At 35.7% G+C, this 24466-nt stretch overlaps 2 protein-coding genes across 2 annotated transcripts in view; one reads left to right on the top strand and one right to left on the bottom strand.

Annotated features, from left to right (window-relative positions):
• LRRIQ1 (leucine rich repeats and IQ motif containing 1) overlaps positions 1-838 on the bottom strand; it is a 201070-nt gene extending 200232 nt beyond the window's left edge. The window contains exon 1 of the mRNA XM_036252998.1: positions 698-838. Coding sequence (XP_036108891.1) covers positions 698-838 — 141 coding nt within the window. The remainder of the gene's footprint in view (positions 1-697) is intronic.
• A 10782-nt stretch (positions 839-11620) lies between these two features.
• On the top strand, positions 11621-23620 carry TSPAN19 (tetraspanin 19). Its single transcript, XM_036250548.1, has 8 exons — positions 11621-11686; positions 11775-11847; positions 14716-14840; positions 15999-16073; positions 18718-18828; positions 21136-21279; positions 22249-22332; positions 23552-23620. The coding sequence occupies exons 1-8, from the start codon at positions 11621-11623 to the stop codon at positions 23618-23620; spliced, it is 747 nt and encodes a 248-aa protein (XP_036106441.1).
• Positions 23621-24466: the final 846 nt, after the last annotated feature.

Below are 24466 nucleotides of genomic sequence, written 5' to 3'. Positions count from 1 at the left end.
ACTAAGAAATTTTACTTATTTGAAATTTAAAAAAAAACTACAATAGGAAAAAATTAACAGAGTAATGGAAAAGAATAGATAGCCTTGGATAGACCATATGTAAAACAACTAAAAGTATACAAAAGATATGATAAATCAATTGAGTAAAGTTGGATTACTCAATAAGTGACAATGGGAACATTAAATATGTTCAAGAAAATTTCAAATTAGATCTTCATTTCATAACATAAATTTCCACTGGATTAAGAATTTTGATGTAAAAGTAATCATAAACAGATTTTCTAAGCATATAAATATTGGGGGAAATACACAAATGATAAGACAGCATGTTTGATTTTTAAAAGTGACTATTTCAGCAGATCTAAAGTTTTCACATAAATTTTGCTTTCATCCATATATAATCACATTAGAATGCTCATGATTAATTTTTAAAAGCCGGATAAAATATAAATACATAATAGAATATAATCCCAAATTTACCAAAAAAATAAAAATAAACATATAGACATGTGGATTTACAGATGATTTCTATCTTCAACATACTTTGTTATACTTAAATATCTATCAATATACATGGTTTAAAGGTGATTCTAAGGTTAAACATGAGATGATGACTCAAAACACATTGAGAAAATAATAATCTCCTGAAAACGTTACGCCAGTTAAAAGGCTCAAAAGTCCAAAACTTAACACTTACTGCATCACTATCATCACTTTGGGTTTCTGATTTTGAATCACTATCAACATCATCTTTTTCTAAGGAAGAAATACTGATTTTATCCAATTCAGCTTCTATTTCTTCTTTGAGCTTCACATCGTCATCATCATCTTCCATCATCCTTCACAATAAAACACAGAACCATTTAAAGATAATTTAAAAATTAATGTTCCAATAAAACTGCGGGTTCTTTAATGTGTCATAATAATCCAATATTTTTCTATATAAACATGTTTTAGTTTAACAAATGTTTATCACACCTTATTATGGTTATATCATATGGTTAAATCAATGAAGAACATTGATTTCTCTCTCCAATCATTCACTATTTCTTCAATGTCTACTACAAAGTGGTTGATTCTAATAACAGATTTTAATTCTCTGAGGGAAAAGTGACATGGAATGAGCTGGCTTACCTTCCTGAACCAATAAGCTTCATAGTAAAACTGTAAAACTGTGGAAATGACTAAGGGAAAAATACCTATGTACAATTTGACTATTCAGAGATTAAAATACTCATGAGAGAACAACCTAAGTCTACATATGGGGAAACAGAGAGCTAGTTTCTACTCATTAACTCAGTTTTTCATTTGTTCATTTTATCAGAGATAGCCACATTTTCCAACAATAGCATGTAATAAAGGGTAATATATGGCATATAAACTCAATATTTACTTCATTTAAATCTTTAATGCTTGTGATAGATATAGGTTAATCAGTATGATAGTATATCTTCATGTCATTATCATCATCATCATCATCATCACCACCATCATTAGCTTCCAAGTACTAAGTAGCTGTGACAAGACAGGCAGTAGAAGACATTTATATGATGAGTAATCTTCAGAGTAACTTAACAGGTTAAAGGTTATTATAGTCATCGTATAGATGAGAAAACCCAATTTTGAAGAGCTTACTTAACTGTCCATAGTAATTACACTAAAAAGGATCCTAATTCAGACATCCTAAATCCAAACCCTTTGCTCTTCACTACCAAATGGTCGCCAAGCTCAGTCAAGCTAGTCATCTGCTCAGCAATTGTTCCAAATATCCCCTTGTCCATATTAATGACAGGATAGGATAGAAAAAGTTAGAATAGGCCAGAAAAGAAACTATGTGTGCACTATATATGCTAAAAACAAGAATTACTTTTTTAAAAAACAAAAAACCTTTTTCCAACGTATGCCCTTGTACTTGAGCTACAATGTAATCTTATTTATTTATTTATTTATTTTGGTTAATTCTCATGGGAGGATATTATTCCACTTATTTTTAGATTGGAAGGGAAGGAGGAAGGGAGGGAGAGAGAGAAACATCTATATGAGAAAGAGACACATCAACTGGTTGCCTCCTGCATGACCCCGACGGGGGCTGGGACTGAACCTGCAACCCAGGTACCAGCACTTGACCAGGAATGGAGCCCTCGAGTCTGGGGCCAACACTCTCACTGCTGAGCCAAACTGGCCAGGGCCAATGTTATCTATTTTTTGTTTGTTTGTTTTACTGTGGGTCTTGGTAAAAATAATTTTAAAAACATCTACTAGTCAGCTGATACTTTATTTTCCACACTTTCTGAAATTTAATTCTTTCCTCAAGTCCCTGGCCTTTCAACTTCTGTCTTCTTCTTGGTTTTTTCTTCTCTCCCTTCTTCCTTCCTTTCCTCTCTCCCCTCCCTTCTTCTTTCTTTTCCTTATTTTTCTCATTCATCTCAAAATCAACTTTTTGTGAGTCTACCTGGTGCGTTCACAGCAGTCCTAGGTGCTACAAATACACTGATTAAATGAGAAAAGTAACCTGTTTTCATTGAGTTTATAGTCTATTTAACAAACAAAATGAACCACCCACATTTTTTTTTTTATTTCTTTTCCTGAAATCACTTTCACTCATATTGACAGGAGAGTAGTCCCTCTTCCTAATAAAGGGCAATTCTCTACTTTTACTCTGAATCTGACAACTGCTCACTTACTGAACTGTGCTCCATCCACTATTTTTAAAGTTTACTGCCTCATCATACATTTCTATTCCATTGATGCCCCCTACATTAACACAAGTTTACTCCCATCCAAAAAAATAAAAAATAAAATAAAACCTCCTGTATCTGTCTTTCCTCTAGCTATAGATATCACATTTATTTCACACATAAATGATTTAATTAAGCTGAGCTACATGTATTGCCTATACTCTTGGGCACTGATCCCAGAAAAATGAAACCTTATGTTCTTGTATATGAATGTTCACAACAGTTTTATTCCTAATAGTCCCAAATTAGAAACAACCAAAGTGTCCCTCAAAAGTGAATGGTTCAATCAACTCTAGTACATGCATACCATGAAATAATACTTAGTAATAAAAAGAATGAACTGCCCTGGCCAGTTTGGTTCAGTGGTTAGAGCGTTAGCCTGCAGTCCAGAGAGACCTGGGTTTGGTTCCCACTAAGGGCATATACCTTGGTTGAAGTTTGTCCCTGGCCCTGGTTGGGGGTTGGGTCGTGCGGGTGGCAGGCAGCCACTTGATGTGTCCCTTTCACATCTCTCTCTCTCTCTCTCTCTCTCTCTCTCTCTCTCTCTCTCTCTCCCCCTCCCTGCCTCCCTCCCTCCAGCTCTATCTAAATAAAAAAAAAAAAAAAAGGAAAAATGACCTCGGGTGAGGATTAAAAAAAGAATGAATTATTGCCCAGCTGGTATGGCTCAGTGGTTGAGCATCAACCCATGCACCAAGAGGTCGCCAGTTTGATTCCTGATCAGGGCACATGCCCTGGTTGTGGGCCCGATCCCCAGTGGGAGGCATGCAGGAGGTGGCCAATCAATGTTCTCTCTCATCGATGTTTCCATCTCTCTCTCCCTTCTTCTCTCTCTAAAAGCAATATGAAAATTTTTTTTTAAAAAAGAATGAACTATTGATACATGTCAAAATACAAAAGAATCTCCATGAATCTTCATGGAACTACGCTGAGAAACCAAAGCAAGACATACTTTATGACTCCATTTCTATAATATGTCTAAATGCCACAATTTTATGAACAGAGAATGTATTAGTGGTTGGCAGGAGTTGGAAGTTGATTGGGTTGGAGAAAGGTTGTTACGGTGATAAAAGGGCAACATGAGAGATCCTTAATAGTGTTGGCACTGTTCAGTATCTTGATTGTGGTAGTAAATGAGTATATTCAGATTGTAAAACTTGTATAGAACATATACACATATGAACAAGTGCAAGTAAAATTGAGGAACTCTGCATAAGATAAGTAGTTTGTATCAATATCGATATCCTGATCATGATATTATACTATAGTTTACAAAACATTATCATTGGCAGATAATGGAAAGAATGTACGAAGGATATTTCAGTATTATTTTGATAAATTATTTGTGAATCTACAATTACACTAATAAAAATTAATTAAAGATATCCTAAGTAGCCCGTCCAGTGTGGCTTGGTGGTTGAGCATCCACCCATGCACCAATAGGTCACAAGTTTGATTCCTGGTCAGGGCACATGCCCAGGTTGTGGTCCAAATCCCCAGTGGGGGCATGCAGGAGGTGGCCCATCCATGTTCTCTCTCATTGATGTTTCTATCTCTCTCTCCCTAAAATCAATAAAGAAAAAAAATTTTTTTAAGTACGGTTAAAAAGAAAACAGTTAAATAAATTATAATGGATCCATAGAATAGAATAATATACAAGTTCCTCAATAAAAATAAGTACCCTTACTGTACTCCTCTGGAAATGTAGCCAAGAAGGAATAATTTTAAAAAGGCAAGTGGCAGAAAGATATGCAGAGTAACATCACTTTTATGTAACCACACACACCCTTTTTTTTAAAGAAAGAAACTTTCTGTAAGACAGTGAGAAACTTTTAATTTTCATTTTATACCTTTATGTTGAGTGATTTTTAAGTAATAAGTATATACTACTTTCATAACTTTATTTTTCCTTAATTTTAAAAGCTAGTTTAAAAATACTCAGTTTTATCCACAACCTCTCCCATCTAAAGGAAAACAAAGCACAACACTACCAATGCAAAATGTGATTCTGCAATCAAACTAACTTAAAGTGCAATTCAAAAGTTAGGTGGAACTTTTTTCTTTTTTAATGTGGCTATAAAACAGAATAATACACAGGTACACAGAATTTTACATAGAAAGAAAGGCAGGAGAAGAGGGTAAACGTAAGTCATTTCCATTAGCTGTCCCTCTCTACTGGCTATTTATTTATTTATTTATTTTTAGAAAAAGAGAAAAAAAAAATCTACGTGAAAGAGAAGCATGGTTTGGCTGCCTCCTGCAGGACCCTGCTGGGGATCCAGCCCACAAGCCAGGCATGTGCCCTGACTGATACCCAATCCACTGAGCCACCAGGCTGGTCTCTACTGGCTCCTTACATCAGCCCTGTTCAATTACATATTTGAGCACATATATAATCTTAAGTTTTCTAGGAGCAACTTTTTAAAAAGTAAAATTAAAATTTTAAAGGTGAAATTAATTTTAATAATATATTTATTTAACTTATTTTATCCAAAATAATGTTTCAACATGCAATCAATAAAAAAATTATTATTAAGATCAATATAGAAAGTTTACATTCTTGTTTGCACACCAGTCCAAATCTGACGAGTGTTTTACACGTGCAGCACCCTTTGGCTCGGACTGGCTTAGGGGCAGGGAAACGGGCCACAGCAAACATTTCAAGTTGATCACAAATCACTTAGAATTGGCTACAGCCGCTAAAAGGGAGAAATCTGAAGTAACTCTGCCCTTCAACCATAGTTCTTCAACTGAAATAAAAGGGGAGCGAACTCGACTCTTAAAAAATAACCAAAATTGTATGGTGGGAGGGGAGGGGAGGGGAGGGGAGGGGAGGGGAGGGGAGGGGAGGGGAGGGGAGGGGAGGGGAGGGGAGGGGAGGGGAGGGGAGGGGAGGGGAGGGGAGGGGAGGGGAGGGGAGGGGAGGGGATAGTGAAGGAGGGAGGAGGGAGGAAACCCTCATTTAGGGACAGGTAGTCAGAGTGGATCTGCAAGGTTCTTTTAATTCCTCACCCAAGGATCGTGTTCCATTTGTCATCAGAGAAAGTGGGAGGGAGGGAGGGAGAGAGACAGAGAGAAATAGGGCCACAGTGCCTGGTTGCCTCCCCCACCACCGGGGATGAACCGCAACCAAGGTCCGTTCCCTAGACCGGAAAAGAACCGGGACTCATTGGTCCGCCAGCGGGGCTCTAACCGCTGAACAAAACCTGTCAGGGCGGATCTGCACGTTTTGAGGGAGCGACCCAAGCCTCCCAAACTGCAGGAAGCCTGGAGCTTCCCGACTCGCGCCTCCGCCCCTGGGCGCGCGCCCATCCGCCCCGCTGGGCCCTAAAGCCCGGTCTCGGCCCAGGGGGTCCCGTCTCGGCCCGCGCTCCGCCGCGCTGCCCCTCCTCCCACACACGCCTCGAACCCCGCCTTGGGGGGGCCCGGCCTGAGGGGGCCTGCTTCACCCACCAGCAGCTGAATCCCTCGGCAGAGTTGGAAGATAGCGCCGGGAGGCTCCAAACAAAGTGTAACCATGGCAACAGCCAATCCCAAGGAGGGACCGGCTCTCTAACCGGCGCCCAGGTAGGACAAACTATCTCCTTCCGACATTGGACTGAACGCCGCATCTCCCGAGCTGGAGAAGGAATTTAGTAAGTTTAATATTTAAATCATTTTGGAAAATACATAAAGAATGACATTTTGTTACAGTTACCAAAGTAGAGGTAGTTTGCCCTTTAAATTGTTTCTGATCTAGCTATAGTTATTATTTGCATCTAGTGAGTGTTAAATTGCCCTTGTTCATGCCACAAAACCTTAACCCTGAAAAGTGATTTGTGGGGTCTGGAAATATGAAAAAGAAGCCAGTAGTTTGTCTTCCATGACAACAATTAAAAAAAAAAAAAAAAAAAAAGCCAGTTATCATTCAATACCCATCAAAAAAAACCTCTAAGTGAATGAGTGAGTGGGGTGAGAAATTAGAAAAATTATTTTCTGGAATATGTTTTACTGTAAAATATTGATGGTGAAATCCGAAATTTAAGTATATATCATGATATTGAATTTTTACTTAAAATTTGATCAAAGTTTTTTGGGGGTGGGTGTGAAGCAAATATATAGTGTGCAGATGTGAAATTTCATTTTAGGTGGTAACAAATACTTCGATTTTAATTCCTTTAAGTTTTCAAATGAGGAATTAAATTCCAAGAGGAAGTGGCCACTCATAATTGCAAAAGATATCTGACATACAGTATGCTAAAAGCAAACATTTCATTGAGCTTATAGACTGTATTGCTTAGTAACGATAAACTCACATTGCATCAACATGAGAACTAATAATATACAGAAATAAATCGGTAGGCTTTTGATATTTAAAAAACATCAGTGCCTCGTTTAAGAAAGAAAATGATTTTCAAAAATAAACTACTCCTGAATTTAGATCTAATTAAATTTAAAATATTTTTATTATCAAAGTCCATGCTAAAATGTTCTTTTAAAAAAATGTTTACTTTTGTTACTGACTTATAGACTATTCAAACTCTTCATTTAAAGTGGTGAGGCTACCTACCATATTATGTTGAAATTAACATGTAAAACTTTTAAGCTTAATTTTATTTGTAATTATGAAATTATTCAGGCTTTTCCTAAAAATCAATTAATTCCTAAGACTAATTTTTAACAGCTAGTTTAGTAATCAGCTAATTTGAAGGTGATGTCTAGATGCTTTCTTTCTTAAAACTTACCTTGTCAAACAAATTGAAGGCAAAAATAAAATTATTGAAAGTTCTTCTGAAGATAAATTAATTCATGATGAGTGTTACTACATCTCTTATATTCTCATGTTATTTTTTACTTTAGTAGAAAACTGATAATTATATCAATTAGCCATATCTTAATGATCACTAATTAATATTAATAATTAAGGAACAAAATACAACATCTCAAATAGTTATAGATTATAAATCAATTTAACTTGACATTATTATTTAATAATGCAGTGTTTAGCAGAAATCTATTTAATTGTAATCTTCCTAGAAATTATAGCTTGAAATTGTGTTTGTTTGCCTATAACCTTTTTTAAAAAAATTAAATTGACTATGACCTTTTAACCTGAGTAGATTTTTTTCATTTTATAAATAATGTGTTTTGGTGTTTGTTTGTTTTTTTTCCATTAAATTGTGCTCTTATTTGAAAATCATCCACACATCTGCTTGGTTTATATCCTGTTGACCTAACACAACATATTTCACTAGGAAAAGATAAAAGAAAACTGTTTATTCCTCAGATATCTGGCAAGAATAATATTTGTTTGAAAATAATAATTGATGGTGGACTTTAATAGGACTTTAGATTAATAAGTAATCTTTAACAGATGACTTATTCTTCATAGGAAAGTGATGTAATTTAAATACTCTGGAATATAATTGTAGTACTCAAATAGCTGCATAGCAGGTATTTGCTTGTTTTTTTCATTTTCTTAAGGATGATTATTAAGCCATAATATTTTTAGTAGACAACCCACAGTGTTGGATTCTTAGGCCTCTGCTTCTCTTTTTCCACTTAAAGACTATCGCAAACCTCAGGTTCCCTTGTTAACCCTCTTTGTGCTTTCTCCCTGCAGCTGCCATGACTCCTACTTCAGAGTCCATCACTTCCCCCCTGTCCCCATCCCATGTCCCGTCCTCATGCCCATCTCACTGTAAACCTTGGTATTTTTATACTAGGATGTGGTATGAGATCACTAGCTAGCATTTAGCCAGGCACTGAGTTAAATGCTTTACAAACATAATCTCATTTAATGTTCACAACACATTATGTGTTGTTATAATGGGTATTTATAGATAATGACTTATATGGTTTATATCTCTGGGTTTAAGTCTCAGCTCTGCCACATATTAACTGGGTGATATCAAGCAACTTATTTTACCTTTCTGAGTCTCTTTCTTCATTGGTGTTTCTGAGAGTAATAGCAAACTAGCACCAGGCATTGCCCTGATTGGGAATTGAACTATAGACCTCTTGGTGCACTGGACAACACTCAACCAACTGAACCACACTGCTGGGTTCTAGTTACCTCTTCTCTTTCATTCATTCCCATGACATCATCTCTATGAATGACCCCTAGGTTTGCTTAGCTTATGCTATCTGCTTATCTGCACTCCATTTCCAGTGCTTAACTACAGACATCTACCAATTCAAACTCAATTACTAAACATTAAATGTTTGAAATTTACAATTTTTTCAAACAATTTTTCCCAGTCTTCCTAGTTCCAGTGATTATCATTATTCTTTTATTTTCTGATCCTATAGGAATCCTTCTGATCATCTTTGATTCTTTTCCATAATAAAGCAAATTCATGCTGTTCCAAACCCTCTTTTTCTCCTTCTAATTATCTTTCATAATGCCCTTTCCTATTAGGCATTTTGTTTGGCTCTCCACCCCAATTCACTTGGATGAATCCAAGTGTATCCCCTTCATCTTGGATACATAGTTGTCTCCACTTCCAGCTGTGCATGGCCAAATAACTGTGCCAAAGGAATATGAGTAGAAGAGAAATGTGCAGCTTTTACCTAACTTGTTTAAGAGAAGTTTATCTGAATTGACTCATCTTTTCTTTTCTGCTGGCTGTAAAATATGACACCATGAGCAAATTTTGGATCAAGGCTCAGATGATATTCTAGAAGAGAACTCATTACTCACCTTGGGCTGGGAGAAACATAAACTTTTTTATTTTTATATTTGGTTCCTTTGATAAATCATTTTAGCTTTGATTCTAACATGCTAATTATTACCAAATCAACAGTCAAGTATATGCCTTCAGCATTTTACATCAGAGTTACCACAGAAAGATTTCATTAATTAGTGTTCTTTCTCTTTCTTATTTGCAAACAGAAACCAGGACTTTGGGCCTAATTTCTTTTTATTTATTTTTTAATTTATCTTTATTGTTGAAAGTATTACATATGACTCCCTTTTATCCCCCATTGACCCCCTGCACCCCACACCCGCCTCTCCCAGGCCTTCACCACACTATTGTCTTTGTCCATGGTTTATGCATATATGCATATAAGTGATTTGGTTAATCTCTTCCCAATAGCCTTCCCTCCTTCCCTCTGAGATTCATCAGCCTGTCCCATGCTTCCATGTTTCTGGATCTATTTTGTTCGTCAGTTTATTTTGTTCATTATATTCCACATACAAGTTAGATCATGTAGTACTTGTCTTTCTCTGACTGGCTTATTTCACTTAGCATAATACTCTTCAGGTCTCTCCATGCTGTCTCAAAGGGTAAGAGATCATTCTTTTTTTTATAGCTGCATAGTATTCCCTTGTGTAGATGTACCACCGCTTTTTTATCCACTCATCCACTGATGGGCATTTGGGCTGTTTCCAGATCTTAGGTATTGTAAATAGTGCTGCTATGAATATAGGAATGCATATATTCTTTCTGTTTGTGTTTCAGAAAAAACTGAAATAAAAATCAGGCAGTCTTTCTAACTGAGGATTCCATCCAAACAGGCCAGGCACTGGAGGAATCCAGGAGGAATAAGACTAAAGGACAGAAATTGGAGAAACCAAATGATAGCAATAGAATTCAAAGTAGAGGATGGAAAAGAAAGCCTAGAGAAACTACTTAAACTAGGAAGAAGAACCTTGGGAGTTTTTAGGAGGAATGTGGCCCCCAGTCAACGTAGGGAGGGAACTATATAAACTCTAACCTGGACATCTCTTATGTCTCCAATTCCAGTGCATCTTTCATTTTAGCACATAGATTAGTTTCTTCCTAACTAGGCAAAAATAGCTTCAAAGTAGTGTTATTAAATCTTACATCATATCAAGTAGTCACTGCATGTATTCAAACTTTGTAAACTACAAAGTTTGGTGCTAGCTAGAATTAAAACAATGAAGGAAAAACGAAAATCCAGAAACACACCCAGGAAAATGTAAAACATTGATTTGTAGTAAAGCAACAAAAAACAATGGGCCCGGCCGGTGTGGCTCAGTGGACTTGAGCATCGTCCCATGGACTGAGAGGTTCCAGTTGGATTGCAGGTCAGGGCACATGCCCAGGTTGCAGGCTCGATCCCCAGTGGGGGACGTGCAGGAAGTAGCCAATCAATGTTTCTATCTCTCTCCCTCTCTCTCTCTAAAAAAAAAAAAATCAGTAAAAACATATTTTTAAAAACTATGGGGTGTTGGTTTTTCCATAGAAGTTTTAGGAAAATTGATTCTAGGGGAAATAATACTTAATTAAAACAATTTTTAGTTAGTTCTATTCCTTATACTGTGTACCCTAAATAACAGGCTAATTAAATAATTTAATCCCATTCATTCATTCAACACATATCTGTTAAGTACGTAGTCTGTGCTAGACTTACAAGACCTATTCTCTTTATTTAAAGGCCTCAGAGACAACATAGGAAGAAAGACATGTTAAGGAGAAAATAGGCAAAAATTGAGGTGAGGCAACAGAGAGACCTCAAGAGGAACTGACTTTATTCTGGGGAAGAGGAGGGGCATAAAGAAGTGAAGGAAAGCTTTCCAGTAAGGAGAAAAGAGTGTTAAGACTGGAAACTGTGTAACATATTTTACTCTCTGAAAACTGCAAAAAGTTGAGGAAAGCAGCTATTGACATGTTATATAAATTCCCTCGTGGTCTCAACTGCCTAGCCCAAAAAATGCAGATCTCTACCGTTCTAGGACAGGTACAGTTTCAATAAACTTCAGTATGTTCTTATATTTGAGCAGGCAGAGGGAAATGTTATAGTGACCACTGGTATGAGAAGAAAAATGCACATATTAACATTAATAGGCACAATTATTTAAAGTTGTTACTATGGTGAGTGTATAAAAGTTGTGCTTATCTTTTCAGAATCAACAATATCTGGGGGGAAAAAGAATGTTAAGGAGAAGCAAATCACTAATTTTAAAATACTTTCTTAGTCTCATTAATGGAGCTTTCTTGGTAAGAATCTTCAAAATTATTTAGTCTAGAAAAATGTAATGCATTTTTATTGGCAATTACTAAAAATCACATTGACTCTTTTTTGTAGGTTCTTGGACTTTTACTCATGGGATTTGGTGCATGGCTTTTATTAGATAGAAATAATTTTTTCCCTGCTCTAGGTATGTATCTATTTTCCTTCCTCTCTGAATGAAGCAAGGCATTCCATTTTAAACAATTGTATACATGATTTATTCAGCAGGTGGCAGTATTTCTCTAAAATTCAATTTTTTCCTCTGAAGGTCTTTGTCATTGGTTTTAGAAACACATTTTTAAATGACAGGACTTAAATCCAAGACCATAAAAGAGAGAAAATTTGGGGAGAGAAAGCTAGGAATGGGAGAAATGAAAGATTGTGTTTATTCTACTAACTCTGGACCTTTACAGATCTGTAGACTTGAAACGATGATGGAGATCAACATAGCTTTACTGCCCAAATTAAATAATCTCTTTTAAAACACAGTTATCATCTATTCTCATCACATGGTTAGAAATAAAATATGTTTCTTATGCAAACAACCTAAATGTCCAACAATGGCTAAATAGATAAAGATGGGATATATTTACATATCTAGAGGAATATTACTCAGCAATAAAAAAGGAGATTCTGTCATTTGTGACATCATTGATGGGCCATGAAAGTATTATGCTAAGTGCTGTAAGACAGAGAAGGACAAATACTTTATATCACTTAAATGTGGAATCTAAAAAAATGGTTGTAAAAATAGAGTAGAATGGTAGTTATCAGGGGTAGGGGCTGGGGGAATTGGAAATATATTGTTTAAGGGTATAAACTTATAATTAATAGATGAATAAGTACTGGTGATTTTGTGCACAACATAGTAATTATAGTCAATAACACTGTATTATAAACTTCAAAGTTACTAAGAGACTAAATCTTAACTATTCTGATAAATATGTGACAGGCTAATGCTTCTACAGTAATCATGTTGTAATACATAAATGTACCAAATCAACACCTTGTATACTTTAAACTTACACACTGTTTTATACCAATTTTATCTCAATACACATATTTTGCATAAAATTTTGAATTTGAGGTTAATTGACTCTAGGATTAGTCCCACCCCAGGTAGCCAAGATTATGAAACACAGAATCTGTCAGCAGCCAAATTTAACCTAATGATTTGAGGTCAGCAGCTGGTCTGGAGGAATAAATTAGAGGAGTCAGATTCCAGAGAGAGGCAGAGAGAAGAGACATCATCTACCTCTGATTTTTGCAAAGCCCAAATGCATCTCCATACTTTCCAAAGTATGTTTGTTCAGATATTTTTTGCATGTCTCCAGTATTTATTAATACATAAATATTTATATGATATTTTCATTTTTATATATTTATTTAAATATATATTTAAAACATTGTCTAAACATGAATAAAATAACAGACTGCATTTAACTTTATTTAAAAACTTAAGATCTTTACATTGTCCTTACTTTACCAAATCGCAGTATGCTATGCTCTGGTCTTCCTTGGCCATCTTCCAAATGCCACTGAAGTAATTAATTTAAAAGGTAAATTTAACCATGTAACATTAAAAGCCTTTCTCTGGCTCCCCAATACCATTATTTATTTAAATGACAAATGTGTGTATAGAACATCTTCTACATGTTGAGTCCTATCCCGTGAGCTGAGGATACAAGTATACAGGAAAGATAAAGGTCTTGTCCTCATGGAATTTAATTCCAGTGAAGAGGACTAGGAAACACCATACAAATGCCCATCATCTGGCCCCTGCAAACTTTTCCAGTCACACCAGCCTCGAACTGTAAGCACCAGCGAAGCAGAGCTTCCGACACCCAATGTGCGGTTCTGGGTCTCCAGATGCTTCTATTGTGCTACCAAAGATATTTCTAATGATCATTTAAAGCCTAAACTCATGTGTTACCTTCTCCATTAATTAACATTTCCCCCTCCAACCTTCTCTGCCTACTGGATAAGATGCTCTTATACCCAGAAGTGTGCTGGTAAATGTTTAACAGGTTTGGGGATGGAGAGTTTATGGTATTTGTTGATTTCTATGGTTTAACTATTTCCACCATGTTCCAGTTTTAAGGTGCCAATGTGAATTTAATTGGCTTTTATATTTTGCAAAAAATTAACAGTTACCTTCTTTTTAATCCTCACCCAAGGATATGTTCATTGATAGAGGAAGGGAGGGAGTGAGAGAGTGAGAGAAACATCAATCGATTGCCTCTCACATGCACGAGACTGAGGATCAAGCCCCCAACCTGGGTATGTGCCCTGACCGGGAATCAAACCCACAAACTTTTTGATGTACAGATGATGCTCCAACCAACTGAGCCACCTGACCAGGGCAACAACTGCCTTTTGTGAGGCAGAGCAAATACTCCAGCACACCATTGCCTCTCCCACAGAACCTAGGGGGTATTTAATATGTTTGTTCTTCCTGCTTTGAAACAAGTATCAATATTGAGTCTTAGTGTTCTACAGCTGTGCCATAGCATTAAGCATTTAACCATCTAGTGTGTGTGTGTGTGTGTGTGTGTGTGTGTGTTTATTCTTCTAGTCCAGAGAGCTCAATCAAGATATAGAGAGAATAAAATTTAGCTTTAATGGGGCCATATGAGCAATAAACTCGGGAAAACTTAACCTGCACACTTTACGTTCTTAAATATGTTCTGATGAATGAATAAATACATACATGTTTGAATGTACAGTAGTTATAGAAGAGTTCACCTTAGAAAAAGATTGTCTTCTCTTATGGAAGACAGTGAAAATAAGGCAAAGGTAGAGATCTTCTGAAACTGAAGAAATTCTCCAACATATCATTAAAGGAAGAAAAGTTGTTTTTACAAGTACGAGGGTCTAGAATAAAGTTTTAAAAGAGAGAGAGAAAGAATCTTAGTGGTTTGGCAAGAGCTGCTTAGAGAAAAATTGGGTTGCTGCATTTATTAGTACACAGAAAACAAATATCACTTAATAATAAGTTATTTTATGATTTCCACAGATGAAAATAATCCCTTGATAGTATATGTTTTTGGAATTTTGATTGGAACTGGATCAGCTATTCTTCTTCTTTTTCTCTTGGGTTATTTGGGAATTCACAATGAAATCAGATGGCTCCTAATTCTGGTATGCATTTCACTTCAATAACCTAAATGTGTATCTTTGATTTTGAGTGTCCAAATCACATAAATGAGCTGAATGATTTATGTTATCACAACAATGCAGTACAGTGTGCCCTTAGGCAAATAAAGCTCCCCCTTCCAAGAAACTGTTCTAGATAGAATTTTGAGGGAGATTTTCTCATAGATCAACTCTCTACCTTAGAGCTTGCACACTTAGATATTAATTTTTAGCACAAAGTCAATAGTAATCCATCTTATAAGGTGAACTACAATTGACCAATTAAGAATATAAAACTAATATCAGAATAAAGTATATTAGAGTCAATGAGCATTGTAGCTTAGCAAGCAAAAAAAAACAAAAAACACATATCCTATACTCAGCGCATTTTCTGCTTGTGGGTATGCCATGTAGGAAGCTAACTTATAACTGAGATCACAACTTATTATTTATTTAACAAAGTGAAATATAACTGCTGAGAGGGGCAGACTCTAGACTCTGGCTAGTACTCTGTCTCTCCCAAGGCATATAACATGAAATGATAAATTATGATCAGGAATATAAACCTAACATGAGTCATTTATCATACATGTAGTAGCTATGGATCACAATTCACACATTTGGATGGAATATAGTTTTTTAACATTCCTTTTAAAGCTAATTAATTTTGACTCACGGACACTCTCCTTCAAGAAGACAGATAGAAAATTGAACTGCAATCATTGTGTCTTGCCAGGAAGAATGCAGAGATAGTATTTACCTTTTGTGTAGCACTGAAAGTCTGGGTGGTCACTCTACACACTGATTTTCAGTCTACACTGGTCAAGGGAATTGACTAATTGAATTTCCTTCTCTGACAGTTTTAGATCTGAATAAGGACAATAACAATAACAATCTCTATTAAACCACGTAATCTTTGAGGGTTCTCAGGAAATACTATCCCTTCCTTCTGTCTTACTCTTATCCAAATGTTCATTGTTATTTTTTTCATTTGCTTTTTCTGTTTTAATAATTTTGCTCTTGTATAAGAGAACAGGAAACTTCAGCAATAGCTATGTATGTTTTAAGACTGAATATTTCATAGGATGTACACTTTCCCATCACTGTAGCATTAAAAAATGTATTAGAAGCATAGTTGTCATCTGTGTTTTTCTTCTGTTGTAGTATGCGGTACTGTTAATGGGGGCCTTTGGTATTCAGGTTGCTCTCTCAGTACTCATCTTCACAAAGAAGGAGGAGGTACGGAAAGATCATACTTTTATTTGACATCTAAAGAAAATTGGTCTTAGATTATTGAGACCTATACACCTATATTAAAAGCAAACAATAACTGTCTTTTGGGGGGAAAGTACTAGAATTCTATATAGGAAGGGTCCAGGTGTTCGATAGGAAGGGTGGGTTGGAAAACTTGTCTTTTCTCTGTTTGCAGAGATTGAGCATGTTGCAGACAATAATGAATGTGAGGGTAGAGGAGAAGATGCTAAGCATGGGAAATCCAAAATTGTCCCTAGTCCATGCTGGCTACCACTGCTCATCCAATAACTTTATTCTCTTCTATAAAGAAAGACTTTAAACTTGTACTAATTTGAAATTTAACAATTTCATTAAGATGAACTGAATAATTCACGTATTGTGCACAGGTATGGTCATGAATGATATAGTAAAACTAATTAGGTAAGTTCAAAGTAGCACATACTAAAAATTGTCTGAAGAAACCTTTCATAACAAAACCTACCTATTGCAGCCTATGGTTATTTTTTTTTTTATCATCCTCACCCGAGGAGGTTTTTCCATTTTTTTGTTCAGGTAGAGTGGGAGGAAGAGAGAGAAACAGAGAGAGAGAGAAACATCGATGTGAAGGGACACATCGAGTGGTTGCCACCCGCACAACCATCCAGGGCCGGGGACAAACTGCAACCGAGGTACGTACCCTTAGGGGGAACTGAACCCGGGTCTCTCGGGACCGCAGGCCGACGCTCTAACCGCTGAGCCAAACCAGCCAGGACAATTTTTAATCCTTCAAAAAAGTCACTGTTTTAGTCATTGTCTGTCTTTGTATCATGGGAGATTGTCCATCAGTGAAAGGAGTGTGGACTTGAAGTCATACAGGTTTGGGTATGCTTAACATACCTGAAGATGCTTGACAGCCTGAAGCATGGTCTTCATTTGTATCCTATGGCTAATGCCTACTTATGTTACAGAGTTATCATTTCCTGACAATGTTCAAACTTCCTGTCATAGAGTAGTTACTTAAGAGCCCTCTTCCTTCCCTTTATTAATTTTAAATGAGCCCCTGATTAATTCCTCTGCTTCCTAGCATTCAGATTCTCTCTGTAGGTAGACACCTAAGTAATGGTCAAACACTAACAAAATCTTCCTCTATAACACAACTTCCCTCCAACTTTATTTGCTCTCTTGTACTTAGCATCTATCCTGGGTATCTAACCACCCAGGGCCTATTTTCCGGTCCCAACCCATCACCTAACTTTTGGAACTAGTGCTAAAACCTGAATGTAATACTTAAGAAAACGTAACACTTAAATATAGTTTATCAGTGTCACCCGTATTTACTTAAGTATTATTCACATAATCCTCTCTATCTACTTTAAGAATAATAAGAATCATTTCATAATCACTACCATTTGCCAGAGACTGTGATAAGCACTTTCTAGGCATTATATTATTTATCCTCCTACAGGTGTTTTACTAGTCCTACATTCTAGAACAGGAAACTGAGGCTGAGAGAGGAGAAATACTTGCTTAAATAGATCACGGCCAGAACTTACCTGCATGTATGCATGACCAATGAACATAGACAACAAAGCTGGGGATGGGGTGGGGGTGGGGGGGGTGTCAATGAGGGAAAAATGAGAAACATCTGTAACAAAAAAATAAATAAATAAAAAATTAAAAAATAAATAGGTTATGGCCAAATCACAGAGCCTGGGCTGAACCCCTGTTAGCTCATCCCAGAGAATAACAACTTTGTTTACACTGATTTGATTCTGCATTCAAAGTCGATTAAGCTCCTATGAGCCCCTAAATCTTTCATGCCATTTGCAGTACTTAATTCAGTGTTTGAGATGCACTAGGGCTTCCATGGATGCTTGTCAAATTGAATATGTGTGAGGGGATTTTATTTATATAGTAGTCACACAGATTATTTAGTAAACTCAGTTTACTCTTATGTACTAAGGTGCGATTCATAAGTGCTCTGGCCTTCCCAAATAATGCTTCGCAGGGAAATGAGGACATGAGCCTGGCCTCTCCCCACAGCAGTATAAAATGGGAAAACATCACTTTCTATTCTAAATAAAAATTAACTTGGAGAATAAGTTAGATAATTTACAGCTCTAAATAATATTTATGTTATTCTAATCTTAAATATATTAAAGCATAGACATATAAGTAACTGCACAAGGGTTTAACTTGTACAGATGTCTTAATTATTATAGTATTCCCATGAGTTATTTAGTTTTTATTATTCAAAGATAGCATAATACAAGAAAAGTAATTAGACTAAAATTTAAATGAACTATATTTAAAAGTCTCAGCTCCTCTACCTTATTCATGTAAACAAAGCAAATAATCAAATTCCCTGAGTATCTGTCTCCTTCTTCATAAAATGGGAATACTCTTTGTTCTTTCTAACTTTTGGCATTTTTGAGGACCAAATTAGAAATTAGTTAAGAAAGTCATGAACTTTTGAATGCTTAAGTAAGACCAAATGCATCAGCACTCACTGAGATTGCTAAAAATAGTTATATGGAAGGGGGCATTGAGACAGAAGCAGAAACCAGTACACTGACTTTGAATACCCTTTTATGAGGAGACATAGGGAAAGTTTCCATCAAAATTTCACTTTTGATACAATTTTCGAAAGGTTCACCAAGTATGGCATGATGAAATTGATTTAGTCATTTCTCAGTATGGATCTAAAGATGTGCCTGAAGATATACCTAAGTGGACTCTTCTGAATGCTTTACAGAAAACAGTAAGATAACATTAGTATAAAACTAAGATTTGATGTCAAAAGTGACCACTGTAGGATAGAGGGCATACAGGGAGGGTAGGGACATAGGAATGAGATGTTCTTGTATTTCTTCCAAACAAACAAGGTAGAATCACATTGTACCCATTCACAGGTCTGAGTTTATCTTCCTTTTGTAACATATAGCTCCTTTTCTGGGTTAAGTGATGTGCATTTTAACCTGGTTTCCCTATTAAAGTGTTGGTGGTGGTCTGCCAAGTAGGATCCTCTGCCCTCCTGCACCCATGGGAGGTCTCTGAGCACAGTCCCTGCTGGCAGCAGAGGTGTGATGGTTCCCCTTTGAGCCTGACTGTCGGGATTTCCACACTGTAGCTTTGTGACCCTGGACGAGTAATTTTCTTAGCTTTCCATTACATATCAGCAAAATGGGCAGAATAACTCCTACCTCTCATTGGCAGGAATAAATGAAGTAATATATAAAATATTCAGAAAGCCATGGATCTGGGGCACAGTAAGCAACTAATACTTATTAGCTAATGTTGTTAAAATTATTATTTAACAGTTTAGATCTTTCTGGGCAGTGAAGGGAATTGGTATGGTCAACCACATAATTCACAAGAATAGATTGACACCTGGGACATAATAAATGCTTGATAAAGAAAATAGCAAACATTTACATAGCACCAGGCCCTTTTGTAAGTGCTTTGCATATATTTATTCATTTAATCCAACCAATGAGGTCAAACTGTGATTCTCTTTTTAGATGAGGGACAGAGAGATCCAGTAACTGAGCCAGTGTCATCCAGCTGATAAGTGGCAGAGCTAAGATTCAATCCCTGACAGTCTAGCACTAGATTTTGTGTTCTTAACTGCTTCATCAGGTGCCTCACCTGGAAGCCGTTAATTATTTTTAGTACATTTACTAATGAAAGTGCATTTTAGGAGAACTTAAATGTAATTATAAAGATTTTTATTCTGAATGTGTTTTCTCTGATGTATGTGATCTGTACATGTATTGCATTTTCAGATTGCATTGCAACTAATAAATTATTGAACCATTTTCTTATGGCCATAAACTAATAAGCAGGAAAACAGTTCCACCTATGAAATCACTATAATTAGTGAGAATCCAGCTGACAGTCCCTAACTCTGACTATAATTGATATAGTATACACAGGTTTAATTTGTTGAACTGAATTTTAGCTTCCAAACTCTAAAGCAGTATTTTAGTCATTCAATATTTCCAAGATCTTGTCAAGATTGTTGGTGCATATTGTGACATAGTCAGTATTCTTTTCTTTTTTTTTCAACTCCTCACCCAAGGATACTTTTCTATTCATCATCAGATAGGCTGAGAGGGAGGGAGGGCGAGAGAGAGAGAAAGAGAGAGAGAGACAGAGAGAGAGAGACAGAGAGAGAGACAGAGAGAAACATCTATATGATAGAGCCACATCGACTGGTTGCCTCTCACACAACCCGACCAGGGCAGAGATGAACCACAACCGAGGTATGTGCCCTTGACTGGAATCAAACCCAAGACTCTGGTCTGCAGACTGATTCTCTAACCACTGAAACAAACTGGCCAGGGTGACATAGTCAGTATTGATGTCATTACTTTCATTAACAAGTTGAGAAAACAATGAAATATTCACTTCAACTTTCTCTTATTGTCTAGGAGTCAAATATATAAGCTGATTCTTTCACATACTCCCAACTCAGTAGGATAGGAAATGAGACTTTTTTTTTTTATATGTTTGATCATCTCTGTGACTATTTTCCTTATCATTATTTTTGTGTTTTTTGTTGTTGCAGTTTTTCACACACACTACAAATTTGAACATTAACATCTCACAACAATCCTAAAGAAAGTAGATATAAACCCGAATCTCCTTATGTGTATTAAACACATATGGCATCATATTTGCGATACATATAAAGATAACTGCTATGTTTAGGAAGAAGATATGGCTAAGGTGATTCTTCTAAGTTCTGGCTCTAAACATGGTTCGTAGCTTTAATAAGCCAAACCTATCTTTTGTCCTGGGCTCCTATCAATAAATTTAGATCTAACAATTTCAGCTGAACATAGCCCACTTATGTAGGTAGAGATCTTACGCCTTGTTAACATAAACAGTAGCAGCAACAAAGTAATAGATTAAATAAATGTGCACTTATTTGCTTAATTCACTAAATTTTAATGGAGAATACATTAATAAACATATCATAACAACACTTTAATGTGCATGAGAATTATATAATTAACTGCATTTTGAATATTTTATGGCAAAATTTATAAAATCTTTTTCCCAGTTACAGTGTTGTGGCCAATACAATTACACAGATTGGATAAAGAATAAGAATAAAGAAAATTCAGAACAGGTACCATGTTCTTGCACGAATTCTACATTAAGAAAGTGGTTCTGTGATGAGCCACTGAATGCAACTTACCTAGAGGTAAAGATAAGTCAAAGCTGCTGCAAGTATTTACGGTGCCCCTCCCCCGCTTTTTTTGCTAGTCTATGTAGAATTCTGAGCAAATTGTTATATAAAAGCAGTGTTATTTATGGTGATTAGGTTCTTAAGTGACTTCACTAAATTGAACTCATTTAAGTGACTATCTCAGGTATATAATAAATAAACAAACTTTCTGGGAGTATGTGATTTGAGTGCTGTTAGAACTTGGGATACCATCAACCTTTCTCCTCAATCCTCCTTCCCAAATCCTTGTAGAGGGAGGAGGAACTACTGGCAACCCTCTGGTGTAGAAGATTGGTAGGAGAGTTGCCATACCAGTATTAAAGAGCTATGAGGATTGGCAAAAATTGAAGGGAGGGGAGCCCAGCAATGACAAAAATAGTATTCAGGTAGAAGCAAGAGTACAGGTTCATGTGGAGCACTACTATTTACAATTATGTAAATATATGATTACAATATACAATTATGGAATATTGATGAATAGGGGATTTCCATCGCAAGAACTTCTAATACTTTGAATAGTTTATATACTAATATTATTCTTTTTTAAGATGTATCTTTTAAGTACATTTAAATACACAATTTATTCGCAAATAAATAGAGGACTTTTTTAAAGCTTCTTCTATTTGGGTACTAATCATTTTCAGTGATAGTGTGTATACCCTGCTAGATGACAGTTGTCTGCAGAAAGTCAAATCCCACTCAGAACAAGAAATTTCTGATTTCAATTGCATAACAACATCTAAGTAACTTTAAAAGTAACAATAAAGGTGTCCTGCTATCATATGACACTCCCTGGACTAAAAAATTCAGTCTCCAGTTAGACATTGACTTGCTTTTTAGACTTTGGTAAATTTCTAATATCTATGTCTCTTTTTCTTGATAATAGAATCACTCACAAAATAATGTCCACCTCCAAGTCAGTCTAAGTAACTTTTTTCCCCTTAGGGTTGTGAAAATAAAATCAACACATGGTATCAAGTTAATGCTTTAACATTAATTGGAATTAACTTTGGACTTTTGGTTTCAGAGGTAAGCTTTTGTTCCTATGTTTAAAGATTAAAATATTAAGTATAGACGATGTAGAATAAACTGTGGAATAAACAGCTGGAAACTTAATCAGACAAGTTAATCCAATAGAAGCCAGGTCCTTGAGACTCTTAGCACCAAGAGAGGTATAAGTCCAGCTGGTGGGGGGATATTCCTAAATCAGACAAGTCAATGGAGCCTGTTAATAAGTGACCATACTGGCAAGTATCATATAATTTTATTGCTCTTTGCATGAGAGCACCGTGATGGCAAGTTGGCAAACTTATGAAATCTAGGTAGATGTTTGACATTAGTAAATCTATTCACACATGGACTCATTCATTCATTGATTCATTCATTCAAGTTACTGTGGTTCAGGTACTGTACTAGATGTTAGAGGTACAGTGGGAAGCAAAATAGACATATTTCGTGACCTGCAGGATGCCAGCTGCAGAGCTGAGATTCAGAAGCAGGACTTCATTTTCCAGTCTCATTACCAATTGATGAGAGCAAGTGGGGGCTATGGATTCAAGAAAACTGAGTGGATAGGTTATTACAGTGCAAACTACAACATTGGAATGAATATATAATGCATAGTTTGGTCAAAGTGGGATATTGAATTCAATGTTACAGTGATCCCAAAAGGCATTGACCAAAGGTTTCCTAAATCCACTTCAACTGGAGGTAGTTTTAATCTCAGAATGGTGGTAAACCAAGACATTCTTTCAAGCATTATTGTAGTTGCTCTGAAATGCTATTGTGTTCATGCTGAGGAGTTTAAGAGACGATTGAGTGGACGTGGTATCTGTGCTCCATTTACCGTCTACCCTTACACACCACTTTTCATGATCCTATGCCCAAAAGAGGCAGTTTTGTAGAACTGATGATATGGGTAGAAAGATGATGAACAAAAAAATGATCAGCAGGTTTATCAAGGCAGCCCAATGGTAGCCCATGTAATTAAAATGCAAAAGTCTACATATTCATTCCTTAGTCCCTAATATAAATGAACTTGGTGACAACTGGGTTACTCCACAAGACTCACACTGCAGACTTCTCATTCCCAACCATATGCACCTTACTCTGAAATACCTCACCCTATTATATGACCACTTTTCCCTTTACAGTATGTATTTTGGTGATTACAAATTATTAGTGTTAGCATTACAAATTATTCTTACTTGATTACATTTTGATCTTCTGTTGTTTCCTTTTCTTCCAGGTTTTGCAAGTTTCATTAACTGTCTCTTTCTTCAGACATACCAAGAACAGAATATATGCAGATATGTGACCTTTGGATTTTAATTTGTCCGGAAGAAACCAGTTAATTCTCAAAATAATTACAATGTATTATTTTATTCTAAGAACAGTTCTGATTTACATTAATGAAGTTTAGGAGGTATTGAAGTTATTCGTTATGTGCAACATAGAATTTTTGAAATTATAATACATCACTCCAAGACATTTTTATTTTATTTTTTTTTTCAAAATATTCTGCAGTTTAGAACTTTACCTTGACTTATTTTCTGAGTTTAGAGGATAACACACATCGAGTTTAAAATGTGGTGAAGTATTACCATATGTTTTGAGTTTCTTATATAGAAAAAATACTTGTATGATGTTCAGAAAATATTACTTAATTAAGCAATTGTAGCATGTACCTTACATTTGCAAATTTTAAGAAAACAAAGGTGATGTACAGGAGATTTAAAAGAAAGATTGAAAATCTTCATGATATGTCTATACTGAATTAGTCATTTATTTCTTCTGATAATGCTTACAAATAAATAATGAACTTAACATTTTAGAGATTTTTATATACTCTGGTGGCAATAATAAAATATCATGATAACAATGTATTTTTCACTGTGCCAGAAAAAAAAAAAAATGTATTCTAAATGATCACTGAATTCCAGTACTGTTTACTTACTCCTCATTTTCTTCTCTTTTTTTATAAATTTTGTTCAGTGTGTACATGCACAATTTTCTGAAGGGAATAAAAATAACCTAAGATGCTCTATTTTCTTAACAATGATTTTGTAAGGAAAAAAGTATTTTGAAAAATAAAAAAAATGACTATACAAATGTGAAGTATTGTTATATCATTGTTGTCCTGTATAGAAAAGGCCATCTTGAC

This window comes from Molossus molossus, unplaced genomic scaffold, assembly GCF_014108415.1.
Source record: "Molossus molossus isolate mMolMol1 unplaced genomic scaffold, mMolMol1.p scaffold_m16_p_10, whole genome shotgun sequence".
Classification (NCBI taxonomy): Eukaryota; Metazoa; Chordata; class Mammalia; order Chiroptera; family Molossidae; genus Molossus; species Molossus molossus.
The sequence above is the reverse complement of the archived record's forward strand: the minus strand, read 5'-3'. Positions and strand labels throughout refer to the sequence as shown.